At 34.5% G+C, this 26,617-nt stretch overlaps 1 protein-coding gene across 1 annotated transcript in view; it reads right to left on the reverse strand.

Moving 5' to 3' along the window:
- The window catches only part of LOC107288342 (contactin-associated protein-like 4), a 238,347-nt gene that overhangs the window by 52,556 nt on the left and 159,174 nt on the right, over positions 1 to 26,617 (reverse strand). The window contains exons 4-11 of the mRNA XM_029284329.1: positions 18,938 to 19,085; positions 17,008 to 17,211; positions 16,696 to 16,880; positions 14,766 to 14,909; positions 12,949 to 13,210; positions 9,577 to 9,726; positions 6,249 to 6,420; positions 882 to 988 (exon numbers count right to left, since the gene is read on the reverse strand). Of these exons, the coding sequence (XP_029140162.1) occupies positions 882 to 988; positions 6,249 to 6,420; positions 9,577 to 9,726; positions 12,949 to 13,210; positions 14,766 to 14,909; positions 16,696 to 16,880; positions 17,008 to 17,211; positions 18,938 to 19,085 (1,372 nt within the window). The remainder of the gene's footprint in view (positions 1 to 881; positions 989 to 6,248; positions 6,421 to 9,576; positions 9,727 to 12,948; positions 13,211 to 14,765; positions 14,910 to 16,695; positions 16,881 to 17,007; positions 17,212 to 18,937; positions 19,086 to 26,617) is intronic.

The raw sequence follows: 26,617 nt of genomic DNA on the forward strand, positions 1-26,617 counted from the left end.
TTTTCCGGCGTTTCATCTCTCTCAGCCCCTCGGTAAACCGAGGGGCCAGTTGAGACCTACGCCGGGTCAGAGGCCGCAGCGGCACGACTCGGTCCAGTGCTGCGGCTGCGGCCATATCCCAGGACGCAGCCTGCTGTTCCGCCGAGTCGTGACCCAGTTCCTCAGGATATGGCCCAAGCTCCATATGTTTACTTCATAACTCTGTGTTTTCTGTTCATTGTGATTCTTGCCTTGCTTTGGATTGACACTGTGCCTTGATTTTGATAGTGCCTTGTGAACTCTGGACTTTTCTTGCCTCATAAACTCTCTTGTATTGTGGATTTAATTTTGCCTGGGGGTTTATTTTAATTGGGAAACTTTCAAGTGCCTTGTGGACTCAATGGCCATTGCTCTGTGGACTAGCATTGGTTTGCTTGTGGCTGGACTTCATTGGGACAATTCTGGATTTTTGGTGAAGGGAATTGCTGGGGAATATTAATAAACCCACTAAACCACAGTTTTGTGTGTGTGTGTGTGTGTGTGTGTGTGTGTGTGTGTGTGTCAGAGAGAGAGAGAGACAGAGAGAGAGACAGAGAGAGAGACAGAGAGAAACAGAGACAGAGACAGAGAGACAGAGAGAGACAGAGTTCCAATTCCTACTTGTAATGTGAGGACTCTTGTAAAAGCTTGATTTTTATAGGATTGAATGTCGGCAATCTTGCAAGTATAATATTCAGCTTTTAAAGGGAAACCAAGAAAGTGCTACATAGATAATTCTGATGATTGCATAAAATAGAATAGCACTATGCATTTTTGAAAAAAAATGAAAAAAGCATTCTATAAACAAATACTATTGTGGTCTAAAATCCAATGTTTAAATTATTAAGTATATTTAGACTTACAATAATGACATGTAGCCCCCATGTAGCCTGTGTTTGCACAATTGCAATAAAAACTGTTCCAGGACTGTGAGCATTCACCACCATGTTCACAATAATTGGGCAGGCATCTATAAAGTCAAAATAAATATAACAATATTTTGGAATAGCATTAAGGTACAGTATAGATTTTATTGCACCTATTTATTAGTAACATGAGTTGTGGGTAATCATTTCACCAATATAGTAAGGTAATTAGAAAGTAATTATAAAGAAATAAGGGGGAAAGGTTCAATTTGTGAACTGAATGCAAATTCACAAACTGGTGAGAATCATTAGCACTCTGGAATATTGTACTTTTATAATAATATATGATTCATTAATAATGTGGGTTTTTAGAAAATGTTATCATAATTTATACCTTAACCAAAACAGCAATCATCTTTTATCCTACCCAATAAAAAGATAGAAATTGAAGAAGTTTATAATTTTCTTAGCAGTAATGTGGAAGGGATTTCCTACTGCTACTTTCTGAGATTTTTATTTTAACTTGCTAATTTAGCCTACAGCCATGCAGTTTCTTGGTGTCTTAGATCTGATCCACTTTAGCTGTCTAAAAAAATGTCAAATGCATACTCTGGTGCAAACTCACCATAGGTATAGTTTTTATTGGAAGCATAAGAAATAAATAATTAAAAATATTTTTAAAAAATCTGAAATACTATTTTATAAGCCTCTTATCTTCTGGGCACTCAGAATGGGAGGACATCAAATAAAGTAAATTATATAATGCATGAAAAACCACTAATTTTATCTGAACCATTTTTTCCAGAGATGCTGGTTAAAATGTTAGAATGTATTAAGAGAATGGGATACTAATGTATCCAATTTATTTCTCTCCTCATCTCTCTCTCTCTCTCTCTCTCTCTCTCTCTCTCTCTCTCTCTCTCTCTCTCTCTCTCTCTNAACTCAAGATAATCCTTCTCCCCTGTCTCATAGCTGACAAAGTGAGAAAGAGCCTGTGGTCTAGAGGTTAATACATCTGCCTAACATGCAGACAGCCCAGGTTCGAATCTCAGAAGGGTATGTCTGGTTGAAAAGAACTAAAAAGTTCGAAATGGCTATTCCAGTTCTCCCTTAATTCTTTGTTAGCAATCCAAATTTTAATATATATATATTAAACCATATGGATAAGTCTTGCAGGATAGGGACAACCGGCGGAGGAAAGATCACCGCTGGAGCGCAGCTGATGCAATCAGGACCAGTAACAAGGTCCAGGGGCCATGTGCAGGCTAGGTTTGAACTATAAAAGACTCTCCCATGGACTGGCTGTTTAAGCCCTGACGATATCAGCAGGATGCTGACGAAAGCTTGGCGTTGGTATAGTAGTATTAAACTCCTAGAGTTTGATTATTTTACCCTGGTGTTCGTTTTTATTTATTTATTGGCATGGATGCACCCAGGGATCATGTGTTTAGTTTAATTATCCTTTAACAGTCTGGTTGTATGAACTCACATTACCCCATGGACTTGAATTATTGCATATATAACTATGTGTTGGGTGGAACACTCGGTCTACCAAACATAAAGCAATCTGTTCTGCATTTCACTCCAGTCTAAAAGCATTTTTTGCAGGCATATGTTACTACTGTGAACACTGTAAATTCAAAATTTTGTGGCTGACAAAGAGTTAAATGGGAGACTAGTCTCTCATTTAACTCTTTGTCAGCCACAAAATTTGGTATATATATACCTGCAGGAAGAAATTTCTACTATACTGCTAATGGATGACAAAAACTGATTAGTTTCATAATATGGATCTTTCTGGGATGATATGAAATGTACTTGGTTTAAAAGAGCAACACTGTCATGTCAATACCTTTCCGAGACTATAAGTTGATAACCGTTTAGTAGACTCTATAACAAATGAAGTGAGAGCTATGATTAGTTTTTTTCTGATATTAGTTTTATTAAATTTAATATTATTTCAGTTAAGAGAGCCATTGAATGTGTTCTTTAGTTTTATTTTTAGAAAAAAGATCTAATGGATTAAAATGAACCAGAAAGTTATACTTTTCATTACTTTTTTTAAAACAATCCATCAATTACTGATTCCTCACTGAAAACCTATACAAATGAGTTTCGGACTAGAGATACATCTGGGAATGCATGGGTTGAGCACAACCACAAAATGGCTGCCACAGAGGATATGTCTCTTTCTAAAATGGCTACCATAATGGGCCTCACTGATCCGACAGCATCCATTTAGTCAAGAAAACCTCTAGATAAGGGGTGTCAAACTGCCGGCCCTTGGGCTGGTTGCATCATGAGGAGGCACCCACCCCAGCTTCAGCAATGCAGATAAAGTCACAATACATCTTGACATGTCACGTGACATGGCAAGTTTGAATCCCATGCTTTAGATGATGCATATTATTGCTGCAAGCAAATAGGATGCTGATCTGATCCTTGCATTTTCAACACTGGCCTTCTTTTCTCCAGTCAAAGAAAATTAAATGTTTTGTTAGTTTCTGACTAGAGAGGGTTTTTTTCTATTACAAGACTTTAAAACATCTGTCATTAAAACAATATTTAAACCCCTATAGTAGGAGGAAAAGAAAGGAAAATAGAAAATTTATTCACTGGTCCCTAGTATGATGCCTCTATTTGCAAATTCAGACCCACTCTGCAATCATGTTAAAAATATTAATATTAATGCAAGCCAATGGAAGATTCTGCTTTGAGGGTGGAAGGAGAGGCTATTAGATAGGAAAGGATTATGTTATTTCAAATACTCTTCTTAAAAAAAAATCACCTCCCTGGTGAGATAAGATTAGGAAATAGTTGTTGATCCTTTATAAACTGTTGTAGATTAACAGCTAAACTAACCTGCTCACTTGGAGAAAGAAACTTTCCAGAGTGTTTGTGTTTGTAAATGGTTTATGGCTGGCTTCAGGCAAAACATCATAGGTCACTTGAGACATGGGATAGCACTGCGGTGGTCTCTCCTGAATGTGCTAGCCTAGAAAAATTGGCCCTTGGTTCAAAGTAATTCCTCTGCCATCCGCCACACAACCCAATAAAAATAATAGCTCCAGTTGGCATTATGTAGAGCATTAGTTGCATTTACATTTGTGAAATAGATGCTTTGCAACATGTGGAAGTAGGATAGGACAAAAGATGGGAAACAGATGCTCCATCATGTAATTTTTCTACATTCATGTACCTCTCAGCCATCCTGGGGTATGTGCAGAAACAGACAGGAGCAACTGCCAAACTAGCTGTGCAAAGACATAGTTTTTGCAGCCTTTATATCCTTATCATATTCAAGGCAAAGGATATTTGAAGTCGTAAAACATTGAGGAAATTGTTTACAAAATCTTCTGATGTAGGATAAAGAAGGTTAATGGAAAGTAAGACATATTCCTAAACAAGCTATAGTTATAGCCTGTATAGGAAAAAAGATCAAAGACTTTTTGTATTTTTGTAAGAAGTAGGATCATTCTAATAATTTTTCAGAGAACAGACATGCTCATAGTCACCATAGATCAGAAAGAAAAAATAGGCACTGAGAGTTTTGTAAATGTAGTCAAAAACACCAAGAAAAATATTTTAAAAATCTCTAGGTCTGGATGACATAAAAGTAAGAAAAATCAAGAATGTAATGAATAATATCTTGTTGCAACAGCAAACAGGTATTGCATTTTTGTGTTTTATTCCTTTTTCTGTTATTATTTTAAAAGCAATAAAAATAAAAAATAACAATTTAATGAACGGATGTTTCTAAAACTTTTTTTTAATATAGTGAGACCCCATTGAAAAACAGTTTTCTACAATTGTAGCAAAATGTACACAGATTTTAGATCCCTTACACTGAATACACAGGCCACAATTTTGTTTGAAATGAGATCAATCTTATATCTATAAGCTAAAAGAATTAGTCTGATTGACTTGCAATACTGAGGTGTAGATTGGCAAGCTTTTATAAGACAATAGGTGGGCTGGTTGTCATACAAACCTGACCATTAGGCTACCCTTCCTTATAATGGTCTAGGGCTCCCTAAGGTAGTCATCAGCTGGTGTTAGTTTCCTGGATACTTGAACAATATGTTTAGAAATTGGATCTTATTGTAATTCTGTGTGGGTTACCATTATAACCAGTCAACAGCTGTTGAATAAGTTGAAGCTGATTTAATATTTCCTACCTTGTTCAATTTTGGTGCCCCCATTTCTCTGTATGTTCTCCTACCTTCATACTGCTTCTTCTGATCAGTATTAATGGCCACAGAGCATTGTCTGTTGAGTCTCATTTGACCCATTGTAGACATAATGAGAAACAGCATTTTCTACCACTACATTATTTCAATAGATCCTCGCCCTCACCCAAACCATAATTCCACATGCCAAAATATTTTATTATTAATTCATATGCCATATGAATATTTCCTAAGGGAGGCAAAACAAAACAACAAACAACAAACTAACTCTGGAGAATAGTTCTGTTACAAAGATCTATCTTTGTATTTGTATAGCAGTGCAAGGATTGAATGCATTTGGATATGCTGTTCTTTTTCAAGGGCTCAATCTTCCAAAGACAGTGTGACAATTTTGTGTCATACACTTTTCATATACCAAGAAGCAGCTGGTAAAAAGAAACAACATAAATTGTTGGGCATAAAATTCTAGTCTACAGAAAAGTGTGAGTTATATGAGAAATTCTTTTGATGAGAAAAAAGATCCTTTAGATCCTAAAACTGCTAAATTTAATATGGCTGATGTTTTACTATTGTTATTTATGAATATATAGAATTATTTTGTTTATGCCTTAGGAAAGGAAGACAACACATCTGCTTATTGGGTTTGGCCCTGTGTGGAATAATGCAGAATTGTAATATTCATTATAATGTTTTCATCTGACTTTCCCTGAATAAATTGTGTAATCTGGTCTCATAAGACATTAAATAGATATAGTTAATCTATACACACCAAACAGAGCAAATTATAGCAAGTACAAGTGCATTTATTATCTATGACTCAGATATATTTCACAAGACATTTTATTGCCAATGTCGCCTTAAAATAGTGTTGAGAATAGTTTGCTAAGTGCCACCAAGCCAGAGAAAACAGCCATAAATATAGATCGAGAAACATTGAACTACAGGGCAATTGAAATTCTAGGACACAAGTAATAACAGTATTGGTAAAAAAAAGAAATTTGCCATCTCTTTTTCAAATAACTAAAACTTTAGAGAAAATCAGTTGTTATTTTGTCTTTATATATTCCCAACTTATATAAGAAACAGAAAGAAAAGCACGTTTGAAATAACTAAATGTTTTATTCTCAGCAGCAATGAAAAATCAATCTTTTTTCACTGAAATATAATCTCTTACCTATCTATAATGCCACACAAATCTATCTGAAGGTCACTGAAATGTCCCATTGAATTTTGTTGAACTGAAATTAAATCTATAGGTTTGCCATCAATGGAAAATTGTTTCATGCATCCAAGGAAACTACTGTAAGGGTTCTTACATTCCGAGTTGTTGACATTAATAGGGCATCCTGGAAGGCAAAACATAAAAGTGATTAATTGGGAAAAATAATTACATTTACAGTATAATGTCCTACTGATAGATTTACCATGTACTGGTAAGTATAATTCAAGATTCCAATTTAATTCATACATAATTCTATAATTCCAGAACAAAATAAATGATATTCCTTTGATGACTTGAAAAAATACAGTTCTCTTATGTGCTTTATGCAAAGTTCCAAGAAGTGCCTGATTAACTTTTTCCCACTGACGAAAGCTACAATGAATAAATTTATTTTTAAAATAATTTATGATAAAAAAATAGGAAGGGTGCTTTTTATTTTTAAGATTAGCACTGTCAATGTATCAACAAAAGAAAAAAAACTGGAAATAAGCAGAAAGGAATGTAATGCTATCACAGTGCTAGCAGAAAGGAAAATACATCAATGACATCATAAAGAGAAGGATATGTAAATCCGTAAGCTTTCATATTCTCTGTAATTCCCCTTCCAGTGACAAAAGTCCTTTGAATAGTCATCAGTTTGAAATATGAATGCTAACAGGCTACGGAACATGACAAATGACACCATTTCCATTAGTGACTTGTTTTTCTAATATGACAGTGGAGCCTTACGATTAATGCACCCAAACTCTTCATTGATATTAATCCAAATTCTAAGTCTTATTAGTCCAAGGACTCCTTGTATAATAATATTCAATAACTTTAACAGAGTTCATAATGAAGCCTGTTTATATTTTAAGTAAGAAAATGTTGATTTAAAGTGAAACTATGAGAAATAATAGTAACAATTATATTAAACCTCCATTGTCCCAAAGATGCTTTTCCACAAGGCAACTGGACTTTCTTATTTTTTCTTTGAAGACATTTTGCTTCTCATCCAAGAAGCTTCTTCAGCTAGGCATGGATGGTGGGGAATGGAAAGATTTATACTCCTTGCAGACAGCTGTTCATTTGTATTCTTTTAGCAAGTCATTAAAGCTACCTTTTCTGTGTCTTCAGGGTCACCTGAGTAGTGCAAATGGGTGTGGAGCCTTCTTGGAACTGTTGAAAGGACTGTTGTAGACTGGGGATAGATGATGTCAGATCCCTCCCCCTCTGTTGAGAGAGGGCTGTTCAATTTTGACATAGATGGCCTCTTTTGACTTTTGACTTTGACTGTTTTTCAGCAAAGTCCACATTTTGGACAGAGAGGACTGCTGGTTTGAAAGAGGGGTCAAAGAGGCCATCTATGTCAAAATTGAACAGCCCTCTCTCAACAGAGGGGGAGGGATCTGACATCATCTATCCCCAGTCTGCAACACAGTCCTTTCAACAGTTCCAAGAATGCTCCACACATATTTGCACTACACAGGTGACCCTGGAGACACAATTAACCCTCCAGGTAGCTTTAATGACTCGCTAAAAGAATGCAAATGAACAACTGTCTGCAGGAGTATAAATCTTTCCATTCCCCACCATCCAGTCAGAGCTGAAGAAGCTTCTTGGATGACAAGCAAAATACCTTCAAAGGTAAACAAGAAAGTCCAGTTGCCTCATGAAAAGCATCTTTGGATAACTATGACCGGGATGACTGAGAATCTCCATAGACATAAACCTCCTTTGCTTTATCCAAACACTCTGATATAACTCTGGGAGCTGAGCATTCAGACATTCTGTTGGAAGGAATTTTATAAGAAAATTAGGAATAGGAAAATGTTCTTTTAAATTATAGTTGGCCTTCATATGACTTATGTATATATATTCTGCACAAAATGGCTTTGCCATTAGTTAAACATGTATAGGACTGAAACCATTGGTTTAACATGGTATTACAGTACTATAGCTCTGTGCTGCTATACTATATACTGTACAATCACTCAGCTGCTCAAAATTACACAGTGAGCAAATTTAGGTTTCAGCTATGCCTGTAAAGATTATCGACAAAATAGATTTTGCCACAGAATGTATGTGTCAACGCTGCTAATATTGAATACTCTTTCTTTGACAAAATATGCAGAACTGTCTGGTACTTTTAGAGTTAATTCAGATGACAGAGAAAAGGGGAGAAGAATTATAAGGAAAGCCCATGAAAAGGAACAGAAGTGAATCTTTGCTCTCCAGGTTAATCTTTGCTCTCCAGGTTAATTGGAAGATGTGAATCATGACCCCAAAATAGGGGAGGGGAAATGCCTGGAATGTTATGTGCAAAGGAAGGGAAATTCAAATTTTGGCATCCACCATGCCGTGCTGACACCTCTCTACACTAATAAAAGGCTTTTTAGGTTAAACCATGCCTGAAAGTTCTTTGAAGTGTTTCATTCGTCAGACACATGACAGTATGTTTATATTAGCTTGAGGACTATATCAAGTTAGGTCAAAAAGCACGTGTAGAGTTATGAAACAAGCTTAAATTCTGTCCTGAACTATCAATCTCCATTTCCCCAATAAATACCCTAAAGGAGAAACAGGGAAAATAATAAAATAATTGAGAACAAATTAATCTTGAGAGCATGTGTTAACACACATACAGAGAATGAAATCTGTTTTTTTTTCCATTTCTGAATATACTCTTCTGTCTTCAGGGAAAAAGCATGTTTGATGAGGCATCACTGTGTATATGTATCTTTTATCAATGAAAAAGGGGCTTAGTTTCAGATATTACTAAACATTTGTAGTTTTCTCCTGCAGTTTTACATTCTGTTTTATACTATTGAAAGTTCTTTTAGAGATTACTATTATTGTACATGTATATTTGTGGTATACAGTTTTGCCTATATTGTAATTTTTAGGGGAAAGGGGAATAGTAGTTTTATGTGCATTCGGCCTGATGGCTTTGAGAATTTTACAATAATACTTTGGTCAGGATCATATTCAAGGAAATACAGTGAGCAAGATTTAATATTAGTTTTTGCAGCTCTGTATCAAGAAATTGCTTTATATGTTAAAAATCATATCAATCTTCGTCAAGAAACCTGAAGAATTGGTATATCTCATTAAAGTCATCTATGAAAATAGAGTAATTTTTTTAGTCCAGTGCTAAAGCTGGAAGATGTTAATAACATGAAGCGGAGATGTTCAACTGAAATCTACAATAAATATTACTCACATATGAAACCAAATTTCATTTATGGTTTTTCAAAACTCAGATTTCTATGCTTTAACAAGAAAATAAAATGCATCTCACCTCCAAAATAATAGGTGTCTCCTGAAAATATATGCATAGGTACTAGCATATGAGATGTCAACATTATTTCATTATCTACCATTAAGGTTACACGATTCTTTTTAGTTGACAAATATATAGAATGCCACTGCCCATTATGTAATCCAGCACCTGTAAGGGAAAAAATGTCAAGAAATATTGAAATCAAGAGCATTTATTAATATAATATCTGATAAGCACTTCATAATCTTTAGCACTTCTGAGAAAATGAAAATGTCACTTTAATTCCAGCTTTTGTGAATCATTATATATTTGCTTTCTTTCTTTACTGCCTTCCTGCCCTTGTAATACCAAAGAATAGACTATAGTATTTAAATGTAAGATTCCCAATTATCACAAGCAGATATTTCTAATAGTTTGATCTAATCTGTAATGTCTTTTACCATGACCTCCCATCAAATGCTTATTCAGGTTTGTGTGTGTGATAAAATTAGAGTTGTACAGGTAGTCCTTGACTTATGACCAAAACTGAGCCAGAAATTTATGCTGCTAAGTGAGGCATTTGTTAAGTGAGTTTTGCCCCATTTTACAACCTTTCTGGCCAAAGCTGTTAAATGAATCACTGCAGGTGTTAAATTATTAGCAAGTGAATCTGGCTTCTCCATTGACTTTGGTCATCAGAAGGTTGTAAAAGGTGATCATATAACCTTGGGACACTGTAACCGTCATAAATTGAGTCCGAATTTTGATCGCGTGACTGTAGGGATGCTGTGAAAAATGGTCATAAATCACTTTTTTCAGTGCTGTTGTAACCACGAATGATCACTAAATGAACTATTGTAAGTCGAGGACTACCTGTACAAAGTTTTGATGGGGTGATTTGATGATGACTCTGTTGAATCACGCCTTGAAGCTGGCCCACAAAGTGCTGCTACAGTCTGGATAATACCAATCCTAATTATAAGCCGTATCCTAATTTCTTATTTCAAAACTTCCATCGTTCTAAACAACTGCTGAACAACTAGCAAAAAAAAAAATGCATTGAGAACATTATGCAAAGATTCTTCTGCAATAGGAAGTCTTGGTTTATTGTCAGTTAATCATTCATAAATTAATATGTGCCATTGTTCTCTGTTTTATGTGGGAAACAAAAAAAAATCTTTATATATCTCTGGTAATGAAGTCTCAGAGCTGTGCTCAAACTAATATGCTCCAATTTAATTATCACATATTGTATGTGTGAAAGCCAGGTCATAAGTCTGCCTGTAGGGGAAGAAACCTGTCCAACCATTCATAATTTAATTACTCAATCTCTAGTTGCAGACTTGATTTGCTCCAATGGCTACAATAAACACTTCAAACTTACTAGCGAGAGAAAAAAAAAGTTCACAGTGTGCTGTTGTTAGATAACTTTATGCTGAGAAAGCAAGAACCTTTTTTTTAAAAAAAAACCATGATATTTTATAGCTGCATAAGCAAATGAAAACTTTCGTTTATAACTACTTGGGAATTTTGTCTTAGTCACATTGTACAGTGAGATAAATTCCGTTCTAACATAGTTTTTGACTTTTCATTGTGCAAAGTATCAGGTTGTGGACAAATATTTTACAGAGAGTTTGATTTGTGCCTACTGTTTAGTGGTCTGTCAGAAAAGCGTGTCAGGCAGTCAGTTAGACATTACAGGGCATGGCAGAAACCACTTAAAACAGGCAGTTGAACTACGATTGTTTCATTAACATGCATGTAATTGGGCTGTGATTTAAACTGCCTTAGGGCAAGCCAGATATATCACAGTAAACGGCACATCTTGCTGTAAAATTAACATTTTCTGATGGTGAGCTTAGGTAAGCCATAAATTGACATACTTTCTGCATTATTTAATCTGAGTTGGGAGTACTGGCATACATTGCAATTGGTTGTGCTACTACTAAACCCAATGTCAGAACTTTATTTCCAGGATGGATGCTTTGTATAAATCACCACCACGATACTGAATTGCTGCTGGCAATCATTCAATTATCCCAGCTGTTATATTTCAGTTATCTTACCGCTCACTCAAAGGGAAAGATGCAAATATATGCTGCAAGGTGGAAACCTGTTAAACTCGTGTTTTATCAACGCTCCTATAAGCCAGATATGTGATAAAGAACACAACATTCAATTTAAAAGCAATATTAGAATAATGCTTAAGCCATTTCCTTTAGGGTTTAAATATCTGGCTCTAAAGATATGGCTTGTGCATAACAGAGCTACCAGAAATGACCTGGTTAAATCAAGCAAATAGTAAAAGAGTTTGAAGGGTGTTTTTTTTTTTTAATGTATCTGTTGCAATGTCTTGGTCATTCAGATTTAAAGGCCAGATCTGGTAGCTCTCAGGACATTTCATATATAAGATTGGGCTTTTATACGTATATGACATATGGTATTTTTATTTTTCCCAGTACTTCTGGTTGTCCGCTATTGGGAACAAAACATTAGATTCCAAAGTCACCTAAATGATCAAAGGCAGCGAGGGAATGTCTTTGAACTTAAGTCCTACTTGTAAGTTTACTATAAATAACTGACCATTGTGGAAGCAGAATGCTGGACTAGATGAGTGTGGCTGTTCCTGTGTTATAGTCTAATGACCGCACAAGTAGATATTCATTAAGCAAGTTCAAGGAAAATTTCTCTCCAGTGCTAAGTGTAAGTTAATCTGACTTTTTGGATTGGAATGACCTTCAATGGCCATGAAAGTTAACAATGATGGAACTTGTACCATTTTATCTGCAAAGCACAGCACCACGCAACCCCAAATGTAATCTTAAGGCAACTGTAAGAATTACTTAGAATTATGCACAAATTACTGAAGTCAACAATTTGGCTTCTTGCAATCATTCTCTGTCATCATATAGATTCTGTATTTCATATATCTAGGCACAGAGATTTAGATTTGAAATAAAGGAAGGGAAAATGTTTTTATCTGGTCCAGAACTCTATCTTCTAGAGATCCAGACAGGCAATTTGTAATAAATATTCTGTATTAGGCAGTAAACTCTCTGTGTACTTAGTACATCACATACTTCTTTATTCAAATTATTTCAGCTGAATGACATATGAAGTTGAGCTCTGTAGGAAGCCTTGCAGCAAACATTTCCCCTATTAAGTAACTTTGGTGTTCTTCAAACTTTCCAACTCCAGATGTTTAAGATCAGAGTGCCAGAATTCTCATCTAATGCCATGTCAACTGGGGAATTCTGGTATTTGAATCCCCATCTACACTGGGGAAATCTGGTATAAATGAAGCATGTTTTTCTCATTTAAAAGATAAAGACACAAAATATTGTCACCAGAATTCTGATGCTAGTCCAAGCATTTATTTTATAAATTGTTTTCTTCTCCTTTTTGCTTCACCTGCAGTGATATCACTCTGTGCCTTTCCGGGTTTATAGAAGCTCAGCTTCACTTTCCCATCACTGAGATACATAAGGAGGCCACCTGAAGTCTGATATAGTTTATTTGATAGCAACAGTCCCTCATTGTTCCAGGTGCGGAAATGAAAACTGACTGAAATTTCATCTATTCCTGCTGTTCCAGGCAAGGCTAAATAGCTGTTGGGGTTCAAAAAGGTGACAGGAATAATTGGAGGTTCTGAACAGGAGAAAGATATATTGCCCTGGAAACAAAGAAAACAAGATAAACATTAGGCCAATGCAGAAATGGAGAGGATTAACCAAGATTAATTTGCCTGTTGCTATGATCAGAAATTATGGATAGCAGTTGTATATTGTTCAGCTGCTTCAAGAAAAGATAGTGATGAAAAGTCATATTTTAAATAGAAAATGCCATCCATATGAGAGCTAGCAATCTGTACTGATAAAAATACAGAACTAGAAGCATCTAGCTAAGGTTGCTAGTCAATACATGATTAGTTGATTAGTTTAAATACTCTGGAGGCTCCTCGTAAGTATATTAGGTATGTGAAGAGTACAAGGTTGATAACATATTATTTACAAAAACAGAGAACTGAACTTTTGAACTATACATGTAGATATCGAGGTAGATAATATAGATACATGTATAGATGTAGCTATACATTTAGGTATCATTTTCCCAATTTACATCTCTAAGTTTGTCCTTTTCTCATTAAACATACTTTTCCCCCAAGCAATTCTTTCACCCTTTCTATCTATATACGAATAGTTGTACTCCCTTTAATCTAATGTGTACATTTTTGTATATGTCTTATGGTGCAAATTGCATCACAGTATCAGGAAAAGTGCTGATTTTGGCATTTAATTGTTCTAGTTTGCAGAAAAGTTCAGGAAGGTGTAATTGCATAAAATTATGTTAAAATGAGAACTGAATATATTTTGTTTAAGCCCCATTGCTAGAAATTCAGAAAAGTTTCAAATAATTATTTATTTTTCAGTCTAAACTTTAAATATATGTAACTAGATTTTCCAGTGGCATTTCTTTTCATTCCTTCTCTATCCTAACCTTCTGTCATTTTATTCTTTTTTGTATTTCATTAACTATGCACATGAACACACAGTTTTACATAGATGATGAAAATATATAACTAAACATGTATTTTTTCAATATTTTGACACTATCACCTATTCCATCAGGAGGCAATGTTTTGGGGCTATGCTTAGGCTCTTAGCCTTAATCTAATCCTGTATTCACACAATTAACAATAGGAACTGCAGCTTTTACAAATATATTAAGTGATATATAAGTGTCAATTTAAGCCAATGAACTGAAGTTAGTAAAGATATACATCCTAAGGTAACTTCATTTTTAAAAAAATGGTGGTTGAAGCGCATTGTCTCTGTACTGTATTGTTTCCTTTGCCACTCAAGCTTTTATAACCACAGAACAAATTAACCAAGAACCAAGTGGCCTTCTGAACAATACAAGATGAACAGAGGTAGCTGGTAGAAGGAGACACTAAGGCATAATAAGACTCATGCCTTTTCATTCCCCCATGACCACCTTTTTCTCTTATTATACCATTTCAATCAGAAAGATTTTTCATGGGCATATTTAAAAGGGAGGGATGGGGGAAGAGGAAACTATTTCCAATAGTTTACTTAAGTTTATTTTTCAGAATTAAATACATAGCAACCTTAAATTGCAATTTGAATATTATTATGAAGTGAGGCTATAAGGGAGAGAGAGAGAAAGAGAGTCTAGAGACAAGTAACACACATATAAATATTTCTCACCATTATGTTGATCTGAGGTTTATATCTCTTGGCCAAATCAATAATGTTCACACCATTGTAATGAATATTTTCAAAACATCCATGAAAGTTTTTCCATAGTAATATCCCTGATTTTCCAGGCATTGGAATCCCTCCAAAGCTGAGCTTAGAAAGAGAATAAAAATCAATAACAGTATTAAATAATTTTCTGACAATCTGTTTGCAACTTTGATGACAAAAACACTAACAACATAATAAAAACAGCACTTCCCACTTTAGCCAATTTAGCATCACTTTCTTTTTTATTTATTCAAAACCTCTTTTCAATTGGTAAATGCATTAACATAAATTGCAGGTTAAAATGCAAACCTTAAGAATATTTCCACAGGTAATAAGACAATGAAAGATACCCTAAACAAGCATGTTCTCATTCTTGGATAGGGGAAGATTTATTCAATAGTCATTTTAAGAGAATAAAAAGTGTTTGTCATTTCTAATTGAACAATGCCTACCTGTGAATATCAATTCAGAACACACACACAAACACACACACACACAGAAATACACTTAGGATACAAATATACTGTACATCCACATGTATATAGTGATAACCTAACCTTTTTTGGCGATGTTTTGTTCTGAGCAAAGATCCTGTCTTCATGTGATCATTGTAAATGCCTATCTGAAATTGTACTGTGATTCTCAGTCCAATGAAATTACCTGTATACGTGTTTCACAAATATGTGTATTGTTATTTTTTTTTACTAAGGATATACATCCTGTTTCTCGTGTTATCATTCTTGTTCTGAACCAATGATGAAGAACTTGTGTCTTCCAGATGTTGTCATACTGTTGCTCTAGCACTCTTCACCATTGGCCATGATACATATGGCTGTTGGGAGTTATATTTCAACAATATTTGAAAATTTATAGGTTTGCAACTTCTGCACAGATGTTACAGTCATGGACGTTCCTGTGCATTCAAGTAGCTTTATTCTATATAGAAAGCTGCTCAGCCTTTTGAATAATTCACATGAACTCTGCCTATTTATCACTACCTCATGCTCAGATACTTTTGTTCTATTTCCCATATGATTCTATAAACCATTACACAGAGATGAAAGATGATAAGATAAAGAATAAATGTCTTAGTGCAATGACAAAGTGATCAATTGCCTTTTTCCACTGGTCTAGAGAAGAATTTGGCAACTTTTTCTAAAGAACACAGGGGTAATATGTTTGTGGCTACATAGTTGGCTGGGTTGAACCAAATAGTAAGTGGTACTTTCTTTTTCACTTTCTGATAATTGTCTTCTTCTCTTTTAGACTATTGCAGCAGGGCACAGACCATCCTTTTCTTATTAGAAGTTTGAACTGATTTCTTACAATAAGGGTCTTGATGTTAGAATGGGGATTTTCATAAATAGAGGGCTCAGTTCAAAATTTACTTCCCCGGTCACTGCAACTTCACTGCATTCTAAAATAACTTAGTTTTGTCTGAAACACAGATAGCAAAATATTTCTTGATTGTTCCTTCCTTAGCTTGACTCATGCTTCCCATGCCTGTTTTAATGATTAACACTGCACATTTACTAGCAAATAGTGAAGGGATAAGAGAACTGGCTGGTGAAGTTGTGTTGCCACCAATTCCAAAAAGGAAAGTAAATTCATTCAATTTCACTCAGCAGGGAACAAATTAGCATCCCCAACTGAATATCAGTATAAAGCTGAATTTCCTTCTAATGTTGTACTTTCTCATTGTCCATGCTTTGAATGCTGCATAGCAATAATTTCCAAACCATGTTTCATAACAAAATCATATTTGATTAATTCTACAGAAAGCAGAGAAGGCTAAAGTCTCAACTATGCATCTCACAGTATCCTCGAATCACATAATCTCATTTACATCACAACGATAATAACTCTAATAAATGAAAGATAATTTTCACACCTCATCATCAAGGTCCAAATAATTGAATTCTCCCTTTGCATGAAAATGGTGAGTGTGTTTATCAACTGTAAAGTTCACTTGATTATTGAAATGTTCAATGAGGACTGAATGCCAATGCTGATCATCCAAAAGGCTACCCAGAGTAATATTAATCTGGGCATCAGCAGAAAACATTTTAGCATCACCTTCAAGAGGAGAAAAACAAATTGTTAAATCTGCTATAATAAACAACAGAGATGACGAAGATATGAGACTTCAGATTTCTTTTGTTACATTATTAAAAGAGGGACAATATGACTGTGTATTTGATACCTATATTGATGAGTAAAGAAAGCTTCCCATTAGCTAAAACCAATGTGATGTGATCTCCATTCTGTCCTTCTCTGTGTAGCAGAATCCCATCTCTTTGGCTGGTTTTAAACTTCAGAGAAATTACATCTTTTAGAGCCGTTGTGGATTTGGGTTGAAATCTGTAAAGCAGGAAACTCCTTCCATCAAAATCTGCTACATCAGATCCTGGAAGTAAAACAAATGTTCTTGTCATGTGTATTAAATAACAGGGGAAAACAATGGAGATTTCAGAGGTTATAAAAGGAGGATTTATATTGTTTTAAGTTACAAAACATACAATATTACAAGAGCATTTGATGAATTCTGAAATATAAGATAGAAATAAAACTATTGGACATTTTCTATATGTGGGGAAACAGGCACAATTTGCATATATAATATGCATTATTGCCCCAATGTTATACACATTTTCCCATTAATAATACACTTTTATCTCTTTCTATATTAGCAGAGGCATCTGCAGCTACAATAACTGTGATGAAACCTGAGTTGCAACATCACAGTGCAAACAGTGCCCTTTTTAAAACTTGCTAATGGTATGAATATGTAAAGGGAGAAGCTTGTGTTGCAACACCACAAAACATGCTTTGCAATTTCCTCCCTTCTGCTTATGGCCGTGCATATGAATTTGCCATTTTCATGGATGTGCACTTTCAATAGGATATTAGACACTAGCATAACACAGTATTTATCATAATCTGTAAGTAAGGGTGATTTAATAAGTCACAAACACATTCACACAGCCTAAGTAAAGAAGACAAAAGAGGCAATAGTTCTTGAAAGCTACATTTGTGAAGTAAATGAAGATATATCAGGCTTCCAGTAGGTCATTTTTCAATTAATTGACTGTCTTCTTCCAAATCAATGGAAAGCTCCTATTTCATATTATTTCATTTGTCAAAACACTTGCTATATTAGGCTTTATTTGGGCATAAGCTTTTGAAAATTCATCTTTGGGAACCCCACTAAAGAATCCATTATCTCTGGTGAAGGGATATCTGCAGTGTTTTAAAGGATCCTGTTATAAACTTTGACTTCTTTTGAGTTGCACCAATTGCTTTTTTTCAGTTTTCTATCATGCCCTGTAAAATTAATAATCATGCTTGCAACTCTATATGACCTCTCTGTAAATAAACCTCACTGAAACATACTGGAACTATCTCAGCCCATCTTTCCCTTTTGTTTTATTTTTAATTACTGCCTTTCCACTGGAAAAGATAAGTCCATTAAAACCAGGGCATCAAGTGAACAACATGCTACAGGTTCAGTCTATTTTCAACATGTTGTAATCTATCAAGTAGACATCAGTTAACAAATCCATCAGATGTAATAGTTGCACATAATCCTTATGTTATTTCTGGTTTTATTTATCCTTTAACATTGAACCTTAATTATGCACTTTAAGTGGTGCACATGTATTTCTGAACATTGGGTTTATTGATTTTTTTCCCAGTCTCCAAAAAGTAATAAATAAATAAATTAAAACATTCAGACACACAATGTCCAATGACTCATGAAAAACTAGCACTGCATTTGTTACTCCTGATGATCTATCAGTCTTTTTTTAATATTAAAAAGAATGTTATTTCACCCCAACCCCACCATACCATCTTGAAGCAATCCCCATCAAGGAAAAAAAAAAGAACTCTTCTACACATGGAATTTAGAATTATGTAGATAAATTCCAGTGTTACATGATATTGATCTCAGTCTGCAAAAAATCAAGATAAAAAGACAATAAGCTGTTAACATGCAGTATTGAATATCCTTCCCTCCAAAAAGTCTATAGCTGAAATAAGCAAAGCCTAATTAAGTGGTATTTCAATTGCAGTGTCGAGATATATTGCAGATTTTTGTCATTCTTCTCAGTAGAGGAAAGGACATTACTTACTATAAGCACATCCATAGACTTCAATTCGCATCCCAACCCTGCCATTCTGGTTCCAATCTAAAGGGACAAATCGTAGAAACCTTGCCTTGATGGAATGTTGAAGCTTGTAATATACCACACTGTCAGCATTGGTATTTCCTGAAAAGGCCTGTGAATAACAAATTGAAAATGAGCTTTTCCTCTGCACCCTTGTAATATGTTCCACAGAGCACATATAATTTTAGATTTAAACTTGATTCACATGAAGATACAATTCATTGTTGGATTTCAGCTCCTGTAATTCCTAATAAGCATGACTATGCAACCACATACAGTTAGTATGTACAATTACAACCTCAACCTTCAGCAATTTCACATTCTTTTCATGTGAGTTGATGAGAATTAAAAATGTTAATATTTTGTTCCACGTGCCATATCAACTCAGAGAACTGTGGACTTAACAGTATACCAGCCAATGTTCAACAAACTGGGACCAGAGATCACAATTTGCTTCTGAATAAAACTGATTTAGAGATTACACTGTTTCTTTTTTAGCTATACCAGCTATAATGATAATTGCATCACGTCAATGAAATAAAGTGCATGTAAGCCTGAAAGCCACATCACAGCTTTCGTAACTAAAACACATTTTGACATGGTTTTATTCTGACTATGCTCATTGTATTTTTTTAAAATATTAATCTTAATGGATATCAAAATATTGTTTTTCTATTTATTAATATATTATTTATTTTTCTTTTACAGTCATGAGCACATCATGTTACTTCTGAATATGAGTTCACCATGAGGCTGCAATGCCAAACTATATGAATGGAATATCATGAAAAGTTTGGTTTGTAAATTTTAATACATTATATTGATTTGATAGAATGCTATTTACAGAGTATTAATTAAAATTATTGATATTTTTGTATAATTTAAGAGTATTAGAAGTAAAGAAAGAAATATTCTATCAGTATTATTATTGGGTGTCTCAATATTGATTCCTGGTGACTGCCTCCCTGTAGTTTTCTTTGCAAGATTTCATGGGAGTGGTTTGCCATTTTCTCCTTCTGAGGTCTGAGAGAGAATGGCTGGCTGAAGGTCACTTACTGACTCTGTGCCTAAAGAGGGACAAGAATTCTCTCAGTTTCTAGTTTAGTGCCTTAACCGCCACACTAAACTGGCTCTCCATCAGTATTAATTACAATTTGGGATATCAAGATTGCAAACAGTTTGACTTTTTCATACGAAACTAAGTGTAATGCTAGAAAAAAAAGAAACTGTTGCAGATTACATCAAAATAATTGAATGTAGTTTCCAGTCTTGAGCTAGTTACTTGGTACTGAAGTTTCCATTTGATATTAAAAAGAAAAATATGTAAGAAAACCAAAATCAGTTTAACAAAAAATAAAATAATAAACAAACAAGCTATTGGGTGTTTACTTCCCCTTTTTGTACATTTGCTAATTTGTCAAATTATAGACATTAATGACATTGGCCACCTTAGAAGCCAAACTGTAAGTAACTTTCTTTGTCATGTTGTATGATATATTGCATAAAGGGGAATCATTCTTGCTTAAATATAAAAAAATTATTGTATATATATTCAATGTTACTTCTTCTAGTTTCCAATAGATAGTCCTAATAATTAGGACCTTAGATAATAGTAGTTCATGTGTTCATTGTAAAGTATCAGAGATAACATGGACCCCTATATGCTGCCTAAATGTCAGAGGTTAAAAATAATGCACTGAAAATGTATTTTCAGATTCTAGCTGAGGGTCCTGTTATATGCATCAGGTCAAATAAGCCATGTAAACGAGACATGGAATGCTGTAAATACTAAAACTCTCATAGAAAATGGAAAAAGAGTTGATTAGAATCAAATACTGAGAAAAACGCAAACTTCCCTCCATTTTTGTCTCTATGCCTATTTTTCCTTTAGCCTTAATTGTTCACAGAGGGTAAGAGAAAAGAGGAGCAGCTACTGTAGCCAGGGAGAAATCAACTGAACAATAGAGGCACAGAGAAAAGGCATTTAAAGCATTTAAGGAGATCAGGTTTCTCCGAAGACAGAATTTGAAGTGAACACCTCATTGCATTAAGGCAAGGGGGAGGGGAGGAAGAATGATTATATTGCATCCATGGTGTCAGTCTTGTAAGATAGTGCAGACAAGAAGCATAAGTGGGAGTAATAGCTCTATTTTATTGTAATGTTTCTTTAAAAGAATCTTGCCACACTGGAAATATTTCTCTTCTCATTTCCTTTTACTCTCTGGAAGACCAAGAAGGGTCTTTTCTAAAACATTCACTGTGTCACACACACACACACACACACACACACACACAATCACAAACACACACACCTTCTGTGAGCTAAGACACCTTTTACATACCAGTTGTCCAGCCTGTAGCTCCCAAGGCCACCCCCACATTCCATTACACTGAAGCTGTTGAAGATGCTCTTAACTGTGGCCACATTGTAAATCATGCTAATGTTAAAAATATCCTTCTGTGAGTTCCAGAAATAAAATTAAAAAAAACAACAACATTGCACATAAAATAAATAAAATGATTCATGCAGCAGTTCTATTTCTGAGCACACATTGCAGATCTGCAAAAGTGTCTTCTGTTACTTCTGGTAACTGGTTGAAAAGGCATGTGTTGTCATCAAAGCAAGCAATGTGACTGCTTTGTTGGTAGTAATGGGATGGAGTATGTTGCTTTGCAAAGCACTTTCAGGAGAGTGCTCATTCAATATTTAATTAAAGCGTCACAATCCTTTGTGGATCTGCAGACTCCTACCTAGCATAGGAACTTTTGAATGCACAGTCACCTCAATGGGATATGTTATTTTGGGCTCTCATAGGAATACCTATGGAATAAAACATTGTGTGTGCAGAAATTGTCTATATATCTTGGCCCAAATCTGTGGCATACAGTATTTAGTCTTTCTTTTTATTTTTTTCACTGGGATTTACATGTCATTCTAATTCTTCAGGATTCCAAGAAGCTTACCATATTCCCTTCTTACCATAAATTCAGAAAAAAAAGAAATATCAAATAGCCTATTTCAATGAGAAATATTTTAAAAAACATACTTTTGCAAAATATACAATTCAAAAGCCAGATCAGCTCTCAGCAACCTCATATTTTAAAGCACAGTTTTTAAAACTGTATTTCCTCGCTTCTACTGTATTTTAAAATTTAGACTCATATTTAAAAGCATAGATCAAATGGGAGGTTCTACATCTGGCACCAGAAATGTCCCAGAGGTTGGTGCTAAATTCACTTCTTTGGAAAGCCTGTTTCATAACTGTGATGTCACTATAGGGTTTGCTATATTGTTATTCTATCCTATCCCCACCATCAGGCGCTCTACAATGAATTTGGCACCAGATCTTTGCTATAGTATAGTCAGATAAGAAACTAATGCAACTTAATGAAACTTAAAGCAGCTGCTTTTACTTCAGTATGGAGGTATAGTTCTTTCACTGCAATTTAGATCAGGCACTTTTCCTTACCTTTTCCCTTACTTTGTATTTCTCAGGCATGGTGTCTCAAGGCATTTGTTTATTGACATAATTGGCTTCCTTGCCCTGGGAAACTCTAGTTCCAAAGCATCACCCACCTTTCCCATACAAACGATCTCTATTTTTCATTGTGTTCCTTTTCAGTATTAAAAATCAAATTGGGTCTCTCTGACATTAATACACTTTCAATATTCGTGTGAGCAAAATATTCCAATTCTGCCATCTATCCATCAAGATCATCAGAGAAAAGAACAATTCAGTATTCTGACATTACATTCCAGCGTCAATTGCTTTACATATTTAGAATGTATCTTTTCCTGAAATAAATTGAAACACATAATTGAAAGACATGATTTTATAATAAAATCAAGGTCAGGTACACAGCACACAATGTATTTGATGTGCTCGGGGAAAGCAAAGATATATTTAGCTAATGACTAGAATGCTTGCATTTTCTTCTTCATTCTATCTTTATTATGCAGCGAACTGAACTGCGTTATGCTAACACGAACAGCTAAGCATCTATATAGAAGATGCTGTAAAAGCCTGATAAGACCTCATGCAATCCATACTTCTTTCAGTGTATTGAAAATCACTAATTAAGTTACGATCAGCCAATCAAAACAATAAAATTGCTAGGTCCAACAATTTTAGATTTCCAAAGGTAAAATGACATGTTAAATGCCAAGCCTTATCATGTTATTGCTATAACAAAGACCAAAATAAAGTGAAAAGAATTTTGATAATACTTCTAGTATTTTGTAGCTTACTCTACACATATATGCTATTTATATCATCAATTAATTTGTCAACTAAATCAGAAAATATATATCAGGTATTCAGGCATAATGGAGGATATGTTGAAATATCCCATTAATGTTTTGATTCTTTTTCTTTTCTTGCAATCATTTGGATTATAGATGAATGTACAGATAGTTAAATGTTAAGTGGGAAATCATAATGCGTATTCTCTGCTAATTTTAAAATAATTTGTTCTCTTTCAAAGACATATCTCTAATGCTATTAATTTATAAAGCCAACAATCTATTCAGCATTTCATTTAGAAATACTATAATTGTAGATTTATTGCAAGACCATTAAAAGTTAAATGACTTTGGCACAGTATATGACTCATTACTACAAGACACGGTATATGATTCATTACTAGAATCATGACACCAGTATTTTTTAAAAGTTTAGATGACTTAAGACAAATCTGGACAAACTTTGATTGTGTAAGGCTGTCTTAAATCTGAACAAAGAATAAAGTCTTGATAGTCTGGAAAGTTACTGAACATAAAGTAAAAAGACTAAAACGTGGTGGCTACAATCATCAAAAGACATTTTCAAGAAATTTTGTTCCCATCCATTTTACAATTTTTAACGATTTACACTTGAATTATTGAATCTCAAATTTGTTGGATCCTGTCAAGGTAGAACTCTAATTACATGAGTATTAATAATCTCTGATACAATGTAAATTCTGATCATTATTTGTTTTGCTATATTAATAGCTATCTTTGGGATCAAAAATAGATTGCCACAGTATCTTACTATGTTGGTTGTATAGTCTGCCAGATGCAATCATATTACTATGCCAGACTATGAAACCAACCATATACTGGATTTGGCATTTTTGGCCATCTATTGAGCCATTCCTAAGGACCTTGGATAGGCGAATGTTATACAGATAGTCCACAACTTACAACAGTTCATTTAGTGACCATTCAAAGTTACAATGGCATTCAAAAAAGTGACTTATGATCATTTTTTTCACACTTAGGAACATCGCAGCATCCCCATCATCACATGATCCAAATTTGGACACTTGGCAGCTGACTCATATTTATGATGGCTGCAATGTCCTGAGGTCATGTGATCAGTTTTTGCAAACTTCTGACAAACAAAGTCAATGGGGAAGCCAGATTCACTTAACAACCATGTTATTACAATTACTAACAACTACAATGATTCACTTAACAACTGCAGCAAGAAAAGTCGTAAAGTGGGGCAAAACTCACTTAACAAATGTTTCACTTATGAATATAAATTTTGGGCTCTGTTGTGGTCATAAGTTGAGGACTACCTGTATACACAAAAATGTGGAGGCACAGTTGCACATTCTTTAGCTTATAATGGCCTTCATACACATCAGGTTTTAAGAAGAATCTAGAATATTGTGCTATATTGGTGTAGTATATATGTAGATCCAAGCACTGTGGCCTTCTATAATTGATAGATGGGAATTTTGTCAATGCACAGATTTTCTAGGTGCTATCCAAGATTTTTGGTATTGCACCCAGTGTGCCAATAACGTCTATGGCTGGATTATGCCATAATCTTTCAGTTTCAATTTTCTGATTGTTATTATGCTAGTTCAATATCTCCTTGGATGACACTAAGATAATTCTATCACTTCTTTCCACTGACAATCTGGACTATTGCCTGCTGCTGAGAAAGATATGATATCTATTATAGTCAGGATTACAGAATATATAGAAATAATTAAAGGCACTTTTAGTAGTTCTAGAACTGTACTGGCTGAGGACAGACTATTTCAGCTTGTACATTATGGGAAGTTACTGGATACAGCTAAAGCTGATCTAATAAAGAAGGCTAAGGATAAAGCAGTGTTTCTTTGATCACATTCTTATCCAATTAATTTATGTTTATTGGAATTCCAGAGAAAGCTGAGAAGGAACATCCAGCTTGTTTTATTTACTTTGTGATTTGGGAAGTATTAGCTTTGCTGGAAGTGTATAAATGTTTCAGCTTCTCTTTTTCATATGTCCTGATAGATTCTGGACATTTATTATCAATTGTACTGTAAAGACTGAAATTTTAAATACGATATATTCCTTGTGTGTAAGTAGCAAATGAGAAATAGTTATCCCTGATTTTTCTATGGATTTTTCTATGGAAATCCAACAACACTAAAAAGTAGTAACACAAGAAACCCCATTTAACTCAAGATCCACTTCAAAAAGAAGCGAGAAGTCATATCAGTATTCAAGAAATTATAACTGCAACCTCTTATCTTTTTAGAGTTAGAGCAAGAATAGCAGTTAATAATTTACACTGACAGATGTTTAATGACTCTGAATAAATTCAGCTTGAGTTGAGTGTATTGTAGTTGCTGAACTTCTCAAAAAAAAAGTAAAGGTGCTATAAAGAACTTTGAAGATATCATGTCACCTTAATGGACCTTACAACATACTGGGATATTGAATGAGCAGTAAAAAGGCATGTTATCAATTTGAGTTACACTTATTTATTAATTTAACCAATCTGGTTTATTTCTTATCAATGCTTTGATTTCTTAAGATAGTCACCCCATAGCTCATTTCTGTATTCAGAAATTCTTTTCATTGTCAACAAACTCATGGCATAAAGTTATATGGACTTCTGCTTGTTCCATCAATTGGCTGACTATGTGGAATATTCAGTGGTTGAGTATCCTTTACCAAAGCCAGCTAGATCTTGTGGGTGGTGTTCCTTTAAACGTTTCTCCATTCTGTTCCTAAAACTTAAGTGAAAAGCCTGTAGGCTGAAGAGACAAAGGCAGACTGGGTAGTATTTGGCAAGCTTTGTTTACCTGTTTTGAATATTAGTACTCTGTTTTTCAGGTTTTAGGAATATTATCTAAATAAAGCATCAATTGCATCAAGGCAATCCTGTTTTGCTAGGACTGCTTTGTAGACTTCTATGGCAATACCATCTGCTCCTAGGACCCTTCTTGATTTTGGCTGTTGAATTGCATGGAGAATCTCTTCTGGTTCAGTTTTGGGTATCACTGAATACTCATGTGAATGATGAAGTTTTGGGTGGCTATTTTAAGGCAAAAGGGTAAACTGACATGATTATTTAACTTTCCATCAGTCATTATTCTCAAACATTTTCAAAAAGGCCCATTTCCGGGTTTAATTTCCTTCCAGCATTTTATACCTCTGTTGTTTTCAAGAGTTCAGAAAGTTTATCACCATCTATTGGCCACCATTTTATATTGCTGAGCAATCCCGTTGAGTTCCTTTACTAAGTATTTACAAATACTAAGAGTTGTCTTTGCTAATGTCACAGCTTTGTTCAATTATTTTTTCAAACTTTTACTGTTGTGACTTTTTTTAGTTTTGTTTTTTTTTGATGAGTTGTTCGTATTGTTGAGTGA

The sequence above is a fragment of the Protobothrops mucrosquamatus genome, unplaced genomic scaffold (genome assembly GCF_001527695.2).
Source record: "Protobothrops mucrosquamatus isolate PMUCROS unplaced genomic scaffold, P.Mucros_1.0 scaffold537, whole genome shotgun sequence".
NCBI classification, from domain to species: Eukaryota; Metazoa; Chordata; class Lepidosauria; order Squamata; family Viperidae; genus Protobothrops; species Protobothrops mucrosquamatus.